Here is a 17,253-nt window from a genome sequence, read left to right as displayed (position 1 = left end):
CTACATCTGAGCAAAGACACTGAATGAAGAGAAGTTTCAACTTTAGAAGGTGCATGTGACTTGTAAATAATGGGTAGCCTCAATTCCAGCTTAAGAATCAGCTCGGGGAGAAAAGTAGTTGGAGTGGTGCAGCAGCCGCCCGGTTCTGAGGTGCTCTGCAACTACCCCAGACACCGATCTTCTTGGCCTCTTCCCCAGATAATCTTGGCCTAGACGTGGAACAGTGGATTTGAAAGCTAGAGCAGCTCCTCATTGGGATTGAGGAGAACAGCCCCTCAATCCAAAGCCTCCTACACACAGTCCCTAGGAGGCTTTGGATTGAGGGCTCCTTCTTAAGCAGAAAAGACATCAAGAACCGAAGCCCAGCACGTTGAACCCTGCATTATCTCAGCTGCTTTTTGCCACTTCAGTTGACAGAGTGTTCCAAATTGGCAATGTTGAGATTTCACAAGTCACTCTTGTGGGGATCATCAGACATACAGAGAAGGCTACAACCAACATTGTTTACAAAATAGATGACATGACAGCTGCACCCATGGATGTTTGCCAGTGGGGTGACACAGATGACACCAGCAGTGAAAACACTGTAGTTCCTCCAGAAACACATGTGAAAGTGGCAGGCCACCTGAGATCTTTTGAGAACAAAAAGATTCTGTTAGCCTTTAAGGTCATGCCGTTGGAGGAGATGAGTTAGTTCACCATACATATTCTGGAACTGATCGAGGCATACATGATACTACTAAGCAAACCTAACAGCCAGCCCTCAGCAGGGAGATCACCTATCAGCAATCCAGGAAAGAGTGAAGCAGGGTACTTTGATGGGAATAGCTTCATCCCAGCAAATGTCCTCACTGTGGCCCAAAACAAGGTGTTCAATTTGATTAAGCCTTGCCCAAGACCTGAAGAACGGAACTTTCAGGATCTCAAGAGCTAGCTCAAACACATCTGTATCCTCAATCAAGCATGCTGTGGATTTTCTGAGCAATGAGGGGCACATCCATGCTGCTGTGGATGATGATCATTTTAAATCCACAGATGCAGAATAACTGGAAGTAACTGGGTACCTGAAATATTATACAGCTGGACCTAGATTCACAATCTGTTTTCTCCAGCCGTGTATGTGTTTGGCTAGGTGGCTCCTAGGAAGTAGGTTTCATCTATGAAAGGTCTCCACAGACGTCCTTTTGAAACTTACTGTCCTTTTATTTTTGTTTGATGCTCAGTGGGAGACAGGCAATTGACAGGGATGCAATCCAGGGATCCAGGGTGGAATTTCTGGAGGAGGTTACAAACAAACTTGCTACAACATCAAGATAGATGGAACTGGAAGGATGCTACCAGGACAGTACTTAAGTAATGCTCGGGAGGTTTTTGTTTTTGTTTTTGTTTTTGTTTTGAGACAGAGTCTAGCTCTGTTGCTCAGCCTGGAGTGCAGTGGTGCAATTTCGGCTCACCACACCCTCCGCCTCCCACTTTCAAGTGATTCTCATGGCTCGGCCTCCCAAATAGCTGGGACTGCAGGCCTGTGTCACCATGCCCAGATAATTTTTATGTTTTTAGTAGAGACAGGGTTTCACCATGTTGACCAGGCTTGTCTCGAACTCCTGTCCTCACGTGATTCACCACCTTGGCCTTCCAAAGTGCTGGGCTTACAGGCATGAGCCACCACACCCAGCCAAGTTTCTCTTCTTAAAATATTTTTTGCTGAGAGGTGAGCAGGACTAGGGCCTTGTGGGCAGAGCGCTAGCCAAGAAACCTGCTGGCCTCTTTCGTTTACCACATAGGTTATGTGGCATTACTTTCAGAAATGTACTTTCTTTCACCTGCTTGTCATGACTGCTGCTTATCATGACAGTGTGTTCCTGTGAACATGAGGTTCTGCGGTGGTGCCTCCATGGGCAGAGGAAAGGAAGAAGTATTACTGCATTTTGTACAAAATAAGTACATCATGTGTTTAATAAAACAGTTCTATGTAGTAACTTGTAAACAAAAATCCCTAAAGGAGCACTAGGTTAAACTCCAATTGTTTTTTGTTTTACCCACATAATAAAAAGGTAAATAATTGTTACTTCACCATGAATTATCAACTCTTCCATTCTTTATTTTTAAAATATTCTTTATGCTAGAAATAAAAAGTAATGTATAGATTTTTCAGTTTCTCTTTGGGAAGGGTTTCAACTCATATAAATAGAATTTTTTTTTTGTTTTTCACAATCAGTTACTTAGGAAATATATTTGGTATTTTACTTAGGATGTTTAATTTTGTGGTGATTAATCAGAAAATAAAACATTCAGTACTTACAAGTTCAGAATTTATATTGAAATCTATATTTGTGTCGAAATCTATAACTTGCTTAATTACACGTGGATCCCTCAAAATATAGTATTATATTTAAAATAATAATGAGCAAAGGAGAATTTAAACAGAGACTAGGAAATCAGATAGATGACCAGAAAGGAAAGATACATGTTTGTTCACCCAGTGACTTCTCAGCTAATTTTGTAGCTTAAACATAACTTAGAATTTTTTCAGTTGAAAATATGTTGAGACCAAGCAAAATAAATTATGTCACAGAATTAAAAATTACGGGGCCAGAATTATATAAAGGACAGTGTTAGAGGATTCCAGTTAAAAAAAAAAAAAATCAGAATCTTAGTCACTCAGCTGTATGTTTGTTCAATTCAGTTAGGAAGCAGGACTGAAAAATAGGATTTGATAATCCCATATGTCTTATACATATAATCTTGATATACAGAGATAGATAGATATAGATACATGTTTAGTGGTCTATGTAGATATATCCGGCAGTTTAGGTGTGAAGAACTGAATTGCTCTAACTAGTTTCAACAAGCATTTATTATAAGCATTAAATAGTTTACTAAATTGCTGAGAGAGTTAAATTAATAGACTGCAATGTGATCTCTCAGGAATGATTCTCAAAGCCAAACCATAGGACCAAGACACAAAGGAAGAGGCTGATGGCTTCTGAAAACAGGAAACTACCAGCTCCAGGAGCCCATTCCACTGCCATGGTTAGAAAGATGATTAACATGGCACCATCTTCAGGAAACTTTCATCATGAAGAGCCCTCTACAGTTGCTGCCAGTTCCTGAATCCCACCATGCCAGCTGTTTTGCAACAGCAAAATGGCTGTCCTGTACCCTGCTTCTTGACTCCCAGAAAGCCAGTAGCCACGCAGTGAGACAGTTATTAATGCTACCACAAGGTGAAAAGAAGAAAAAATCATGACTCCATTACTGTGCTTGTCAGAGTGGCAAAAGTTCAACCATCTTCTGCTTTCAAATGTCACGCACCTGCATCTGACTGACTGAACCTAAAACATCAAGAACCCTCCAAGGAAGTCTTGGAAATATGAACTTTCATCTACGTCTTCAGTATGCAAAGGCACACTAGAACGTGGGTAAATTGGATGTTGAGCACTACCGTGGTATCCCTTTGGTTACTCAACATCCACATACACTTTTTTCCCCATTCAGTCACTTTCTAAATGCAAGAATTAGTAACAACAACATTTCATACTAACATAATGCAAGTATCTCTTTTTTTATAAATAAAAATGTGCTCACCCTCTGCCCAACAGGAAGAACCAAGAAAATCCCATTGGTCAATTTGTCCATCTCACGGAGAAGGCTTGCCCCTTCTCCAGCAAACTACATCAGAAAGTTACCTACCAATAACACACTCCATATAAAATATAAGAAGAAGTGAAGACACTAAAGTTATTTAATATTTATTAAAAAAATACAAAATAATAGGAAGAAAATACGGCTAATTACTATGGTCTTCATTTCATAAAGGTGTAGCTGCAATTTGTAACTTCCTTCCTCCTCTTTCCATTTCTTGTTCCTTTTGCTTTCAACCAGCACTGAGGCTGGTAGAGGTCCTTAGTATGTCATGATAATCCAAATGTTCATTATAGAGATCAGAGCATATAATGACTTCCTATGGTCACCACTGGAAACGGAAATCAGAGACATGTTGCAGAATGTCTCCAAATTCCAATTAAACTTCTCACTGCCCTCAGTGTAGAGCAGCCCCCTTAGCAACCTTAGCTGAAAGAGAATCTGGAAAATATGTTTCCTTTTCTAAACTCCACAGTACACAAAACATGAAGAAGGGTAAAATAGGTGCAGTAATCTACTACTTTCACCAAAGCAATTAAGTAGGGGGGAAAAAAGAAGTACTCTCTCATGAACTTCAACACAGTAATGCAAGATTTTTCTTGGCCCATTCATCAGATTTGTGACAGCAGTAGCCCCATTTACTCAGACTACTGCACTGAACCCTGTGTGGGAGAGAGCATGAGAGCAAGCTCAATGTGGGGCCCACAGCCAGAACCGGCGTACATGAACAAGTGTGGTATGCTGCCAGCCAGTCCAAACGCTGGCAGGATAAAACTCCATGTGGGGCCCACGGTGGTGCCCAGGTGATACCAGGTGCCTGTGACCCTAAGCCCCAGAGGGAGTATAATGGTGCTGTCTTAGCTCTGCTGTCTGGGGACATCTGTGTGTTAGTATTTCAGCTGACAGTAGCAAGCTCTGTGTGGGGCCTTCATTAGTTCCCAGGTGAGGGTGTCTGCAACCTTGAAACTCCAAAGGGAGTGTTACAGTCCTCTCTTACCTTGACTGTCCACAGATGGCTGTGTGTTAGTAGCTCAGCTGACAGGAGCAAGCTCTGGGCAGGACCCACGGTGGTACCCAGGTGAGGGTGCCTGTGACCCCAAAACCCCAGAGGAAGTGTTACAGTGCTCTCTTAGTTCTGCCATCCATGGACAGCTATGTGTTAGCAGCTCAGTTGACCCCTTGGCGCATCATATGGGGCAACTACCCTCCACTGGCAAGGGTAAAGGGCTGGTGTGACAGACTTTCTGGGTACTTGCAATTGGTGAGTCCCAAGCTCTTGTCTGGTGTCCAGGAAGAATGAGGTCACACAAACAAACTGAAGGATGGTGAAGGTGGAGAATTTTACTGAAGGATGAAGCTCTCAGTGGAGAGGGAAGCTGGAAAGGGGATGGGAAAGTAAGGTTATCTTCCCCAGAATTAGGTTGTCTCTTCTCTGAAGTCAATCTGTCTCTCCTCTGAAGTCCAGCCCTCTCTCATTGCTTCTGACTGATGGTGGGGATGGGCCATAGGTGGTTTTGGAAAAGGCAAGATTTGATCAGTAAAACAGCGTTATCCAGAAAGAACAAATCAGGTGAGAACATGCAAAAAGGTATAGAAGTTCTCACTTCAGCCCATAGGTTTAAGGCTTCTTGGCTTGAAGTTGGAGTTTCACCCCATTCCTGTCTGCCTAGAATTTCTCTGCCTCCTGCCTCTATCAACAGTAAATAGAACGGAAAATGCTACTCTTTCTTGCACTGACACATACTTAAGTACTAGTTTTAGTACCTGAACAAAGTAAAGCTTTAGCTTAATTGCGGGATAGTCATTGAATCTCACAAAGAAATCCAGTTTGCTGAGGCCAGATAACCATAAGCTCCTAACCAGGAAACATGGTCTCAATGCATAAAAAGGGTTTTGACAGAAAGCTGTTTCTTTCTGCCTCCCTCTCCCTCCCTTCCCCCAGATCCTGACTATGCTGTTTCTCTACATTCAAATCACTCCAACGTTATCTATTATTCTGCCACCTCTTCTCCATTAAACTGATACAGCTTGTGTGGTTCACCTTTATGTGAACCCCAACAGGAAATGTTTACATGCCACATATTCAGATAATTCATTTGAAGTTTCATGGTTTTGAATGGTAAATGGTTCTGATGACCTATGAGAGAAAAGTATTCCAATTTCTTTGAATGATTCTTCCTTAAGGTGAGGCTGCATTTTCAGTCTTTCAGGCCACCAGGCTATAAGGTAGCAGCTTTTGTTGTTTTGCTGAGTACTGCTGTAGTGCTGCAGTTTACACAGATGCAAAGCAGACCTGGATTAGGAATGTATTTTGGCCTTCTCAGTAAGACCTGATAATTGTGTGATCCATGAGTGATTTCTTCCTGTGGGTGGACTCCAGCAACATCCAAAAAGGAGAAAAAGTTCAAGCAGCCACAAGTACAGAGGAAGCTTTACAATTAACCTTCCATGTGATAATTTGCTGACAGGTTGGTTACTGGAAAGACATGGAACAAGAAGATACAGCAGAAACAGTCAAAACTAGAGGGAACGAGTCCTTTGTCATCCTAACAGGATTAGAAGGAAATACGTTGTATCACTTCACAGTGAGGGCTTACAATGGAGCTGGATATGGACCACCTAGCAGTGAAGTGAGTGCAACCACCAAGAAATCCCGTAAGTGACCTGGGCTTTTTGTTTGTTTCAGACAAAAGGGAAACATCTTATAACATTTCTGAAAGCCATGTGAGGTGCATAATAAGCAGAGTCAAAGGGGAGTTTTGATTCATAGTCTAGCTTCAGTGCTTAGATCTGAATGCTAAAACTAGCTCAGAAACGTTTGCATTCACAGTAGATAAAGGTTATCTCCCTGTGAAACAAGGCTAAGCGATTTTGACACAGACGGGAGATAAAAGGATTCAAGCTCAAAAGCTCAGTAGAGTAGCTATTAAAATGACACTCCTGGAGTAAAACCCTCCTTATCTGACTCCAGCTGGAAGGAAGCCTAGATTGCCAGCCAACTACTAAGCAGGAGAAAAGACTGAGATACTCACAAGGAATTAAATGAAGAAATGTATTTATGAATCCTTGTCAGTTCACTTTCCCTTTTTATCTTGCAGCCCCTAGTCAAGCACCTAGCAACCTCAGGTGGGAGCAGCAAGGCTCTCAGATTTCTCTGGGCTGGGAACCTGTCATACCATTAGCCAACGAATCTGACGTTGTGGGTTACAAGGTCAGTATTTCTTCCCTCTTTTGCATAGATACTCATCTCCAAAACTGTTATTATAAGGATAGAAAATTAGTAAGGCGTAAAAGACCCATTAACAATTTTTTTCCCAATCATTTTCAATTTTTATCTTACAAGGGTAGCCTTCCCATATATAGAGAAGCCAAGGCAGTCAAAATTAGTTTCAACTACACAAGGCATAGAAAGGGAAGGAGTAGGAAAAGCAGTGACAATCTGAACGTAGTGTGAAGATGACTCTCTGAAGCATGATATTAGGACGAAAAGAACGTAGGCAGAGAATTCTGGCATATTCCCCCAGGAGACTAACTTTGTTGGCAGCTAACAAATATGGGACCATTTTGTTTTAGTGGAAAGACATTCTATTAGCAAGGAAACAGAAGAAGAATAAAAATGCAAGGACCAGGACAGTAGATAGAAAAAAACAATCCAGGGAGAGACACAGCAAGCTCCAAAACAGACACAGCATTCACATAGTCATTCTGCTATGTGACAGTAAGATCTGGAAATTTGATAACGTGTGCAGTTTGGTTTTGAAAAATAACTTTGTTATCTGATTTTAAAATATATGTGACCTATGCATTGAATTGGCTCAATTTCAAATTCTTGTTTTATAATGTCAGATTCTATTTGCTGCATTAAACTTCACACAGAATAATTAGTTGAATATTCACAATATTTTATATTATATTAAGTATATACTTTAAAATGTTTCAGTGATAATATTTAGACTGAAAATATCATTATACGTGGGTTTTCAACTATCAGAGATAATAATGCAGTATTCAGTATATAAAACGCTGAAATTTGAGGCTCTATAAATCGTTATACATGGGTTTTCAACTATCAGAGATGGTAACACAGTATTCAATACATAAAATGATGAACTATGAGGAGCTAAAAACTGAAGTTATAAATGAAATATTTTAAATTAATTTCCATTAATATTATATGACACAAACTAGCATTTATTACCTACTGTAATTAGGATAGATCACAGACACACACACACCCATCAGTAATGCTCGGGAATACTGAATTTGGTCTTTTGAAGGGAGGGCAGGTGGGTCATTTTCTATATCGTGCCCTTACTCCTCTCCTCTCCCTCCCTTCCCCAAAGACTGTATCCTCACAACTTCTACTCTTAGGCAAATACACTGTTTAACACTTAGGGATAGCAGTTAGGCAGGAAATGTGATAGACCGTTCAAGAACCGATCTAATAGCATTAGAACTATGATGAACTATATCCCAAACTGGAGAGGCAAAGTAAAATGCAAGAGAAATTCAGATAAAAGTGTATGGTCAACTCAAAGTCTCATATGGCATAGGTACCTTTCAAGTGAGAATACAGAGATACAATGTAACTAGAAAAATACTTGATTGAGCTTGGCTGTAGGTATCCCAGGCTAGGTGCCATTGCTCTTTGTTCACAGTTGACACCTCTATCCCAGTCATCGTTCTTACTTTTATATATGACTGTCTCCCCAAAGAGACTGAAGTCCTTGAAGGCAAGGACTTTATCTTATTTTTTGTTCCTGTTTCTAAAATGGATGAATAATTAATGTTGGTCCCAACAGAAATGTCTTATATGGTTATTTATATATGTGTATTATCAAATATGTATTTTTTCCAGCATAAACTTGATATTTGTTGTTGTGCAGAGGAAAAAACATCACCGGCCACTGGGTTAGACAGACGTAGCTCAAATCCTAGTTGTGTAATTTGAAGAAGTTGTTTAAACACCCTGGGTTTTATTTTCTTAACGTCACAAATGGCTAAAATAGCAATAATAATACAGTAACCATAATAATTCTGTCTGTTAATAAAGGATTTTCTAAAGAATAATTTATATAAAGTGCTTGGCATATAAAATGTGCTTATTAAAAAACAGATACCATTGGAGGAGAATGCCTCATTAGGTAACACATTTTTAAATTTTAACAAAGAGACTGATCTTTAAAAGTTGCCTGCCAGTTCCCTCTTAATAAAGATAGCAAAGGTCATGCTGGAATCCCTTGTTGCTGGGGGAAGAATCACTAGCATAGTCCATTTTAGTTGTATAAATTAATGACAAGTAGGCATACATTGCCAGAGATTTTTTTTTCCTTCATGTTCTTGAAATGGTTGCACTTCCTTATAACCCTGAGAAAGAATAACTGATTCTTTATTTTATTTTATTTTTTGAGATGGAGTTTTGCTCTTGTCACCTAGGCTGGAGTGCAATGGCGCAATCTTGGCTCACAACCTCAACCTTCCGGGTTCAAGCGATTCTCCTGCCTCAGCCTCCCAAGTAGCTGGCATTACAGGCATGTAGCACCACACCCAGCTAATTTTGCATTTTTAGTAGAGATGGGGTTTCTCCATGTTGGTCAGGCTGGTCTCAAACTCCCGACCTCAGGTGATCCGCCTGCCTTGGCCTCCCAAAGAGCTGGGATTACAGGCATGAGCCATCGCAGGCAGCCCAAAGAATTGATTCTTATAAAAGAAGTCTGCTGATAACAAATGGAGTGAGACCTCAAAATCTTCTCCTTTGCAACTAAACTTTATAAAACTTTTCTGATGAGTGGCATAATCCACACTGCTCACAGGAAGGGCTCCCTGAGAGACAGGGGACTTCAGACTGGACAGAGCTTAACCCCAAGATTGGATTATCTTCAGAATCCAGGGTTTTCATAGGGCAGCAAAGAATGAAAGCTCCTTCTGACTCAGTCACAATGGGACAGGAATATATTTAGAAATAATACTGAGAATATAAACTAAAGAGCTATAACCCAGAGAACACAAGCTTGGAGCCCCTTTTCTGAGTGTGACTTTGAGGAGAAGTACTGCAGCCTGGGCAAGGATCCCGATACAGCAGTTAAAGAATTGTACCATCCGGAGGTGCACACAAATATAGAATGACCAGGACTGGGTATGATACTCAGAAGGAGAAGCTTTTTGTACTAGGAATCCTTTTGATTCCTACTACTTCCCCAAAATTACTGCCGACCAAGAGTAGCGCCACTATAATAGCAGGCCACCTCTTCTTAAGCACAATAATGTGTGTCACTTACAAAAATTAATAAAATAGGGACATAGCACAGTAATCATTTCTCTTTCCACAAGGCAATTTGAGACAGGCCTGACCTGTTAAGACTGAATTTGCCCCTAGGATTATTGTAACATTTGAGGCAGAAGACTTCTTGCTAATCAGGGAAAGGGAGAGTTTCTATAGTTAATTAACATATTAAAAAGGGAGGTCACTTAATGTTCACTCTTTGTCTTTGCAAACTACTTCACTTTTGCAAGCAGAAAGGATCACTTGAAATATATATCATGTGTAGGTCTGAGACTGAGAACTTGGGATTAATACCTGAGGTGTAAAATGCAGGGATTGTATATTCCACCTTTTACATCAAGGCCAGTTTAAGACCGAAGAATTCAGAAAAGTATTTATCTGGGAAATATCCAGGTTGTGAAAGTTATTGAAACATGATAAATGTGGAGGAAAAAGTGGATTTTTCCCCATATACTGAGTGCATAAATCATGTAATAAATGATTCTTTTGTATAGTTAAGATGCTATATACAGGGTAGACATTCTGAAAAAGTACACGACAAACTGGATCTCATAAAGACAGAGTCTGGTGGTTATCAGAGGCCAGGAAGTGGAAAGGAGAGAGAGGAACAAAGAGAGGTTATTCAATGGGTACAAATATACTGTAAGATAGAAGAAATAAGATCTGGTGTTCGATAAATCAGAAGGGTGACTACAGTTAATAATCTATTGTATACTTCAAAATAGCTAGATGAGAATAATTTGAGTGTTCCTACCGTAAAAAAAAAGATAAATATTTAAGGTATCCTGATTTGATCTTTACACATGATACAAATGTATTAAATTATCATATATACTCTGAAAATGTGTACATCTATTATGTATTAGTAAAAAATTTAAAAAGTAAATAATATAATGCAAAAATACTGTGTTCTTTAATCTTTAGTAGTTGAACTCCCTACAGGCAGATAAATGTGCTTTAATACCTCTGGGAATTTTTAAAATATTTTGCCATTTTCCATGGAATTTAATAAGAACACTATAAAACTGTGTATCAGCACATTATAAAATTATAAAGCTTATATTAATAAAGTAATTGTAATCTTGGAAAGTAAACTATAGAAATAGCATAAGATAAAACAGCAGAATTTGACATTTGAGCAACCCATTGTCTAAGAAAACACTGTCTTTGTTCTTTTGTGCTGCTGTAATAAAAGAACTGGGATTGGGTTATTTATAAAAAAATAGAAATTTATTTCTCTTAGTTATGAAGGCTGGGAAGTCCAAGATCAAGGCTCCAGCAAACTCTGTGTCTAATAAGGGTCTAATTTTGGTTTCCACAATGGTGCCTTCAAAGCTGTATCCTCCAGAGGGGAGGAACGCTGTGTCCTCACTTGGCAGAAGGCAGAAAGGTAAAAGAGCCAATAGTCATGAGAAGCCTGTTTTATAAGGGTATTAATCCTATTCATAAGAAGAGAAGTCCTTGCGGTGTAATCACCTGTTAAAGGCCCCACCTCTTAATACCATCACACTGGCAACCCCTGAATTTTGCAGAGGACATATTAAAACCATAGCAGCATAGCTCTTACTTCCTTCCTTGACTTCAGATATTGAGGTGTCAGCAACATATATAACTACCAGATATAACCAGAGAAAGATGACGATAACAGAAATTTTGTTGACAGATCTTAGGAGAAAAAAAAAAAAAAGATCTCCAGACCACAAAATCTCATCAGGGCCTTCAAAAGTGACCAAGAATATCGTGAAAGATGGATGGAATAGAAACATATATAACTGCATAATATGTAACACATTAAAATTTGATTCATTCAGGTAAACATTCAGGATTATCTTGTGGTGAAATTTCTCACTGATTCATTTTTGAGATTGTCCAAGAGATCCTGGACTTCTTGGAAACTTGTTTAAGAAATCCAGATTTAATGGCAATAATTTCAAGATACCACAGCTTCCATTAACAAGTAAGAAATAGAAGCCTAGAGAACTAGAAAGAGGTTGGAAAGGATTGTCTGCTGTAAACACCCCTTACTGCACCAGATAATAATATACATTATTTCCACTCAAAATTACTTTCCATTTAAGAAGCCAAATCCAATTTGGTAATTTATTTACCATATTTATGACTTTTCTTCGGGTCAATAAATATGTGCCAGTTTATTTATTTTGCTGTTTTTACATTCCCCAGTTCAGAATCAGCTGCCTATTTTATTAATACATTATTTATGAATGATTGGGAAAGTGAAACAAAACTTCAAATAAAAGTGTTCCTACTTTGACTAATTTTTTTCAAATAAATGTTTTTAAACCAAGAAAATTTTATTTCTACAACTCCTATAATTTGAGGTCTCTATCTAGAATCCTTACTAATTCTTGCACATGTTATAAGACTCACCATTACTGGTGTTACTAAAGAAATGCCAAAACAAAACATATGGGCTAAAGTATATTCAGCCATAATTTTTAATGTTCTTGAAAATGGAAATTTTTTTTCTTTACATCATGAAAGTACTTTACCTAGATTATAAAGTAAAACAACCATTTTACCTCCACCTTATTTTCTGCACACACACTTATGGTTGAGTGAAAGGGAACAGAAAACTAAATGCTCAGGGGCTATGCTTTCACTTCAGCAAATGTCCCCTTCCCCACCAACAGAAACTTTTATCCCTTCGAAAAATAGACAAGCCGTCAGAAGAAATTCAGGACAGGGGCCTCAGGCTATAATCCAAGTGAAAACTATTAGTTTTTCAAGTCTACGTCTAGAAAACAGCCTTTCCTAGATATATATCCCCTTCACCATATATCTCCCCTCACCCACCTCTACTTTCCACCTGTCTACAGAGCTGGGGCAAACACAAGGAAATCAGGCCCAAAGTTTACTAGTTATTATACAATCCATCAATACTGTGTTAGTCCATTTTCACACTGCTAATGAAGTCATACCCAAGACTGAGCAATTTATAAAATAAACACTTTTAATGGACTCACAGTTCTACATGGCTGGGGAGGCCTCACAATCATGGCAGAAGGTGAAAGGAATGTCTCACATGGCAGTAGACAAGAGAAGAGAACTTGTGCGGGGAAACCTCCCTTTATAAAACCATCAGACCTCATGAGAATTCCTTACTATCATGAGGATAGCACAGGAAAGACCTGCCCCTGTGATTCAATTACCTCCCACCAGGTCCCTCTCACAACATGCATGTAGGAATTGTGGGAGGCACAATTTAAGATAAGGTTTGGGTGGGAATATGCCAACCCATCTCAAATACAGAGGTTTTCATTTGTTTAAGCAACTTAGGTATCAGCTGAGCTTCTAGATTCCTGAGATATATGTACACTTGGGTTGATAGTGTTTTTACATACCCACTAGAACTTTGAAGCCCATCCCTGTATTTCTCCAGCTTCTTGGGAACTGTATAGTCTATAGCCACTCTAGAATCTGATTTCTTGTATTTTGCAGCTTATCCTTCATCTTATATTCACTCCAAATATGAAACTCAACCTTTTCTGTGTTTCCACAAATTACAAAGACTCATATATAATGACTTCAGTTGGATGATAGATACATGAGGTTCATTATAGTATCCCCTTTACGTTCATTTGTGCCTAAAATTTTCCAGAATTTTAAATAGTTGAAACAGAAATGGTTCATATCATATCCAGTATACATATAAAGTAGACTTTTTGGAAATGTCGGGAAGATAGAGTTAAAAAGAAATAACATACAAGCAAACATCTGAAAGGCAACAAAAGGAAGTCTTGTTAAAAATGTGTTCAGCCACCCTGCAGGCAGCGACTTCTCACTGATACTGTGTCTCCCAATTTCAATTCCTCTAACTTCCACTGCCTTACGGGGTCCTTCCTACCCATCCCATTGTTGCCGGGGCTTTTGATTCCTCACCCTGTATTATAAAAAGCGGTTGTTCCCATCAACTCTTCCCAAGATGCTCAGCAGAGGAATAGGCCTTTAATATAAGCCATCCTTCTCAGGAGGAATTTGGGTATAACCAGCACAAATCTATTCTTTTATGTTTTTAGCATGTTCACCTCAGTATTCTACTACCATCAAACACACAGAAGAGCCATTTCCAGATCATGCCTTTGAGAGTAGTAAAACTACATTAACTTTCTATTTAGGATCATCTCTTTGGATAACCCACTGCTCTCAGTTTTTTATACCAAAATTTGAGAATAGTCTTGACCATACATTAGACAATTTCCTTTATGTAGAAACATACCTGTCAATCTATAAATGTCCATATTCTATTAAGAACTCTTTGCACCCCTTACTGTAAATAACTATTTTTTACATGTCTTGATAACTCCTTAACCTTCTCATATTTCTCATTCATCTTTTCTAAATCAGGATTTTAAAATGAGCCAAGGTTCTCTAAAGCACTGAAGGTTAACTATTAATTTAATGTATCTTTTCACTTAATAGATCTACATATATGTACAGCACTACATCACCCTGAATATTTGGTAAAAGGCCACACTTAATCTCAAACTCCTTTTAATGCCACTAACTGATTTTTTCCCTGCCTTTAACTTTTAATCCTAAATCTCAACTGATCCACAAATTTTTCTTCGATACCAGATTTTACAGCAACATTAGATATGCATTACCGGCTGTATTTTTCTTTGTCATAAGAATTGTAATTTATTGAACCATAATAACAGTGTCCTCTAAAATAGTCACTCCCCTGCCAATCCTCACCAATTTACATACTTTCTCATTCCCATAAATTTGCTTTCTAATTATCTCACATGGATGATCAGAATTCTAATTCATCACAACGCTCCAGCTGAAATCGAAAGCATAAATATAGAAACATTTGTCACATTTTAAAACAAAAGAAGCTGCTTTAGGCACCCTCCAGGAAGTGTTCTTGATTTCCCCAGGCTTGACTAAGTACAAACTTTGTGCATTACTATAGCATCAAATATATTTCCCATTGCAGTACATATCACACTTCATTGCATTGTCTGTCTTCAATTTTTAGACTATAAATGCCAGGAAGACCAAAACCATGTGGTCTTGTTCTCTGATGAATCTCCAATATGTAGCACTATGCCTGGCCTGCATGAGATGTCCAATAAATGTTTGGTAATGCTGTTATCACCTTGCATTTACCTTGAGGCTATAGCATCCTTCATAATAAGGATTTCAGTAGATACAATTATTGCATGCCATACTTAAATGGAGAAGTCACTTCCGTCCTAAGAACCTGAAGTACATTTAACATTAAATTAAAAGAAAGGAAGTGAAATTGAGGGAGCATTTACTACTAGAATTCAGAGAGATCAAATACACACAGGCTTCAATATGTGGAAATATTGCTTCTCTAAAGAATTTTTGGTTTTTTTGTATGTAAGTTAATTCAAGCTCAAAACACATTTTCCACAAGAAAATGTATGTCAATTTTTATCTAATTTCCCAAGCCAATTTATATTTTATGATGCACTTGAAATACCAACGCTTTAATAGTGAATAAACAACGATGGGAACAGAAGGAGCAGCTTTCTCTTATTAAGCTTGTCATGCACCAGGTCCTGTGCTTGCATTCCACATGCACTTTCTTATTTTATTCCCCTAAAACTCCAAACATCACTATTATCTCTACCATACAGTAGAATAAATTGAAGTTCACAAAAGTTAGTAACTTGCCCAAATTTTCCCAGCCAAGAAGGTATGGATTTTGCTTTCTTTTGTTTTATAGGAAATTGTTTGGTATCCAGATCTGTATGAATAAAAGCCATTTTTATTTCATTATATACTTATAATACCAATAATTATGAAAAAGGCAAAAAACAATCTGAATAAAAATACATATAAACACAACTGGTGCTACTTGATTATACCAGAAAAATTTTGACTATTTTTGGAGGCAAATGAGTAATAGTACAATATAGTAAAATAGCTCTTAAGTGAGTAACATATATAATTCTCCTAATGAGATTTCTACCCTAACTAGCCACATGGTCTTGTAAAAGTCACCTAACCTTTATGGCCTTCATTTTCTAATATGTAAACACAGGATTATCCTGTGACCTGATTTGCACTTCCAAATTTCTGTTTTTCGTGCATGCATATTTAACTATAATACCACAACAGATGTCTAAAAAGCTTTGGCTTTGCTACACAATGTATCCAATGCTGGTTTTACCAAAAAGCAAACCACCACCAAAGTAAAAATTTAAAAAAATAAAATTTTCACTTTCAGCTGTTTCTTGCATTATTAAGGATGTATTATTGACATGTTTAACAAATTTTCTCTTTACGCCTTTCAAACAATTGGAAGATGAGAGCTTTCCAAACTCCCTTAGGATATCGTTCATTTCAACAACCAAACATAACAGAGTCTCCACGATCTGCCTCCTCACTGCCTACTTCTCTTGCCTCATTCCTCACTATTCCCATATGTCCCCCTCTCCATTCTTTACCCTCATGCCATTGTTTCTTACTGCTTAGATGTATTTATTAATTTTCTCTTATCTCTTTCTGAAATTCCCTTCCTTTCCTCCAAATGGTCCACTCTATCGTATGTATATATAGCTCAGACATCACTTCCTCTGGAAGGCCTTCACTAAAGCTCTAGACAAGATTAAACACTCTCTTCTGTACCTCCATGGCCCTTTTGCATTCTTCTACTGCAGTATACTGTGCTTGCATTACATTTGCTTACGTACCTGCCTAAACTGAAAGCTTTTTGTGCTTATCTCAAAATGTGACACACAGTAGTCAATATGCATTTGTAATCTTTCATATTAAATGTTTAAACTTCTGTTATTACTCATAGGTTTTTTATAGGCAAGAGGGTCACAGCAACAGCCAAGTTATTGAAACACAGAAACTGCAAGCAGTAGTACCACTCCCTGATGCAGGAGTCTATATAATTGAAGTTCGAGCATGCAGTGAAGGAGGAGATGGAACAGCCAGTTCTCAAATTAGGGTACCATCATATTCAGGTAAGTTTTAACATAGTAGGCTTAATTGCTGACAACCAACAATTTCAAGATGGTATGAAAGTCATCAAAATTGATAATGTGATAGATTACATGGCTCAGAGATTTTGAGGGGTTTCTCTTCTCTTGTTTTTATATTATCTACTGATTAATATGAACCATAGTAGTCTGCTGACAATTGCAGAATTTCTACAAATCTGTAAAGGTGTGGACATTTTCATTAGAATGCACTGATTTGGGAAATGTCCTTGCCTGTCCTGGTGTCAATTAGTACCATGCTGGCTGTTGCGTTTTTGGAGTATAAGTTTTAAACTGGTATTACACTAGACACTGATATTACACAACATACCTACATTTATG

The 17,253-nt window shown here is 38.2% G+C and overlaps 1 protein-coding gene and 1 pseudogene across 1 annotated transcript in view; both read left to right on the top strand.

Annotated features, from left to right (window-relative positions):
* CNTN5 (contactin 5) overlaps positions 1–17,253 on the top strand; it is a 1,397,849-nt gene that overhangs the window by 1,371,843 nt on the left and 8,753 nt on the right. Inside the window, exons 22-24 of the mRNA XM_032295928.1 lie at positions 6,114–6,300; positions 6,744–6,856; positions 16,728–16,896. Coding sequence (XP_032151819.1) covers positions 6,114–6,300; positions 6,744–6,856; positions 16,728–16,896 — 469 coding nt within the window. The remainder of the gene's footprint in view (positions 1–6,113; positions 6,301–6,743; positions 6,857–16,727; positions 16,897–17,253) is intronic.
* Positions 312–1,396, top strand: LOC116563298 (annotated as a pseudogene).

Source organism: Sapajus apella, unplaced genomic scaffold, assembly GCF_009761245.1.
Source record: "Sapajus apella isolate SASKATOON/1434 unplaced genomic scaffold, GSC_monkey_1.0 scaffold34, whole genome shotgun sequence".
Taxonomy (NCBI): Eukaryota; Metazoa; Chordata; class Mammalia; order Primates; family Cebidae; genus Sapajus; species Sapajus apella.
The sequence above is the reverse complement of the archived record's forward strand: the minus strand, read 5'-3'. Positions and strand labels throughout refer to the sequence as shown.